The sequence below is a fragment of a genome, assembly GCF_019968985.1.
Source record: "MAG: Porospora cf. gigantea B chromosome Unknown PgB_NODE_10850_length_1167_cov_113.845, whole genome shotgun sequence".
NCBI classification, from domain to species: domain Eukaryota; phylum Apicomplexa; class Conoidasida; order Eugregarinorida; family Porosporidae; genus Porospora; species Porospora cf. gigantea B.
Genome location: NW_027178508.1, coordinates 1 through 1,158, shown reverse-complemented (window position 1 = coordinate 1,158; position 1,158 = coordinate 1). Strand labels below are relative to the sequence as shown.

Genomic DNA, 1,158 nt, shown 5'->3' with positions numbered 1-1,158 from the left:
CAATGATTACACAAGCTTCCAACATCTCACTTTTCCGCGATTTTTTCGGCTGGCTAAACTTTGGATGTTTTTCCGTTCACATCGCCAGCTAGCTGGCCGAAATTCGAAATCACCTGCGCCAGTCGCTAGCTTTGTATGCGTGGCCACGAAGGGCCGCACACATTCGACAGAGTCCTGTGTTTCATTCACGTCTGCTGCTGCTTCTCTGTCAATGACGGTCAGGCATAGAGGATCATGGTGGGGCAAAAAAGCCAAAATTGTTGGTTTCAAGGTGAGATGTCATCTGACAGTCTTAGTGCAGTCGAACTCGTCCTCAACATGAACGAGCTTATCGACGCCCCTCACGCTGCCAGCGCCACTGACGTATGTGCTTTCTTTGGAGTGAACCCCGAGGCTGGCCTGACTGAGGCCCAGGTTGTTGAACACCGACGTCGGTTTGGAGAAAACCGCTTGGCAACGTCTCCCAAGAGGTAGGCCCGCGCGCCTTGCGCACACAGATCTCTCTGGGAGCTCATTGCGGAACAGATGGAAGACACACTGGTCCGGCTGCTTCTCTTGGCGGCCTTAGTTTCATTTGTGCTGGCTCTCCTCGGTGGAGACTTGGAACGTGACGGCTTGGCCGCGCTGGTTGAGCCTTTTGTGTGTACCGGGATCGTTTTTTGACGCAGGTGATACTATTGATCCTCATTCTCAACGGCATCGTTGCCGTATGGCAGGACTCCAACGCGTCTGCGTCGATTGACGCCCTGCAGCAGCTACAGCCGTCGACGGCGCAGGTGCTCCGCGGATCTTACTGGTCTACCGTCGTGGCCAGTCAACTGGTCCCCGGCGATATCATTCAGGTGAAACTCGGAGAGAAGGTTCCGGCTGACGCGCGAGTTATCCGCGTTCTCTCCGCCAATTTCCGCGCGGAGCAGTCACAGCTCACTGGGGAGTCCATAGCTGTTGACAAGCACGCCGATGTCGTGTCGACACCCGACGCCGTTCTACTAGACAAAACCAACATGATCTATTCGTCAACCACTGTGGTGGCAGGGTGAGCGTTGTGGGAATCTCTCACCAGAAAGGCTCGCGCGATGGTCACAGCCACCGGAATGGACACCGAGATTGGCCAGATCCAGGCTTGCGTGGAGGAGGCCGCAGAAGACCAGCAGCAGT

The 1,158-nt window shown here is 55.6% G+C and overlaps 1 protein-coding gene across 3 annotated transcripts; it reads left to right on the top strand.

Annotated features, from left to right (window-relative positions):
- Positions 1-234: 234 nt before the first annotated feature.
- Positions 235-1,158, top strand: KVP17_000886 (uncharacterized protein; the record flags this gene model as incomplete). Of its 3 annotated transcripts, XM_068515762.1 has the most annotated exons (5): positions 235-271; positions 302-470; positions 498-639; positions 669-1,036; positions 1,064-1,158. In XM_068515762.1, coding segments are annotated over 5 exons (811 nt in total), but the record flags the coding sequence as incomplete, so codon positions are not given. The 3 variants fall into 3 exon arrangements, with proteins under 3 accessions (XP_068379673.1, XP_068379672.1, XP_068379671.1); XM_068515760.1 differs by lacking the exons at positions 235-271; positions 302-470; positions 1,064-1,158 and having other exon boundaries at positions 526-639; positions 669-1,040; XM_068515761.1 differs by lacking the exons at positions 235-271; positions 498-639; positions 669-1,036; positions 1,064-1,158 and having other exon boundaries at positions 277-474.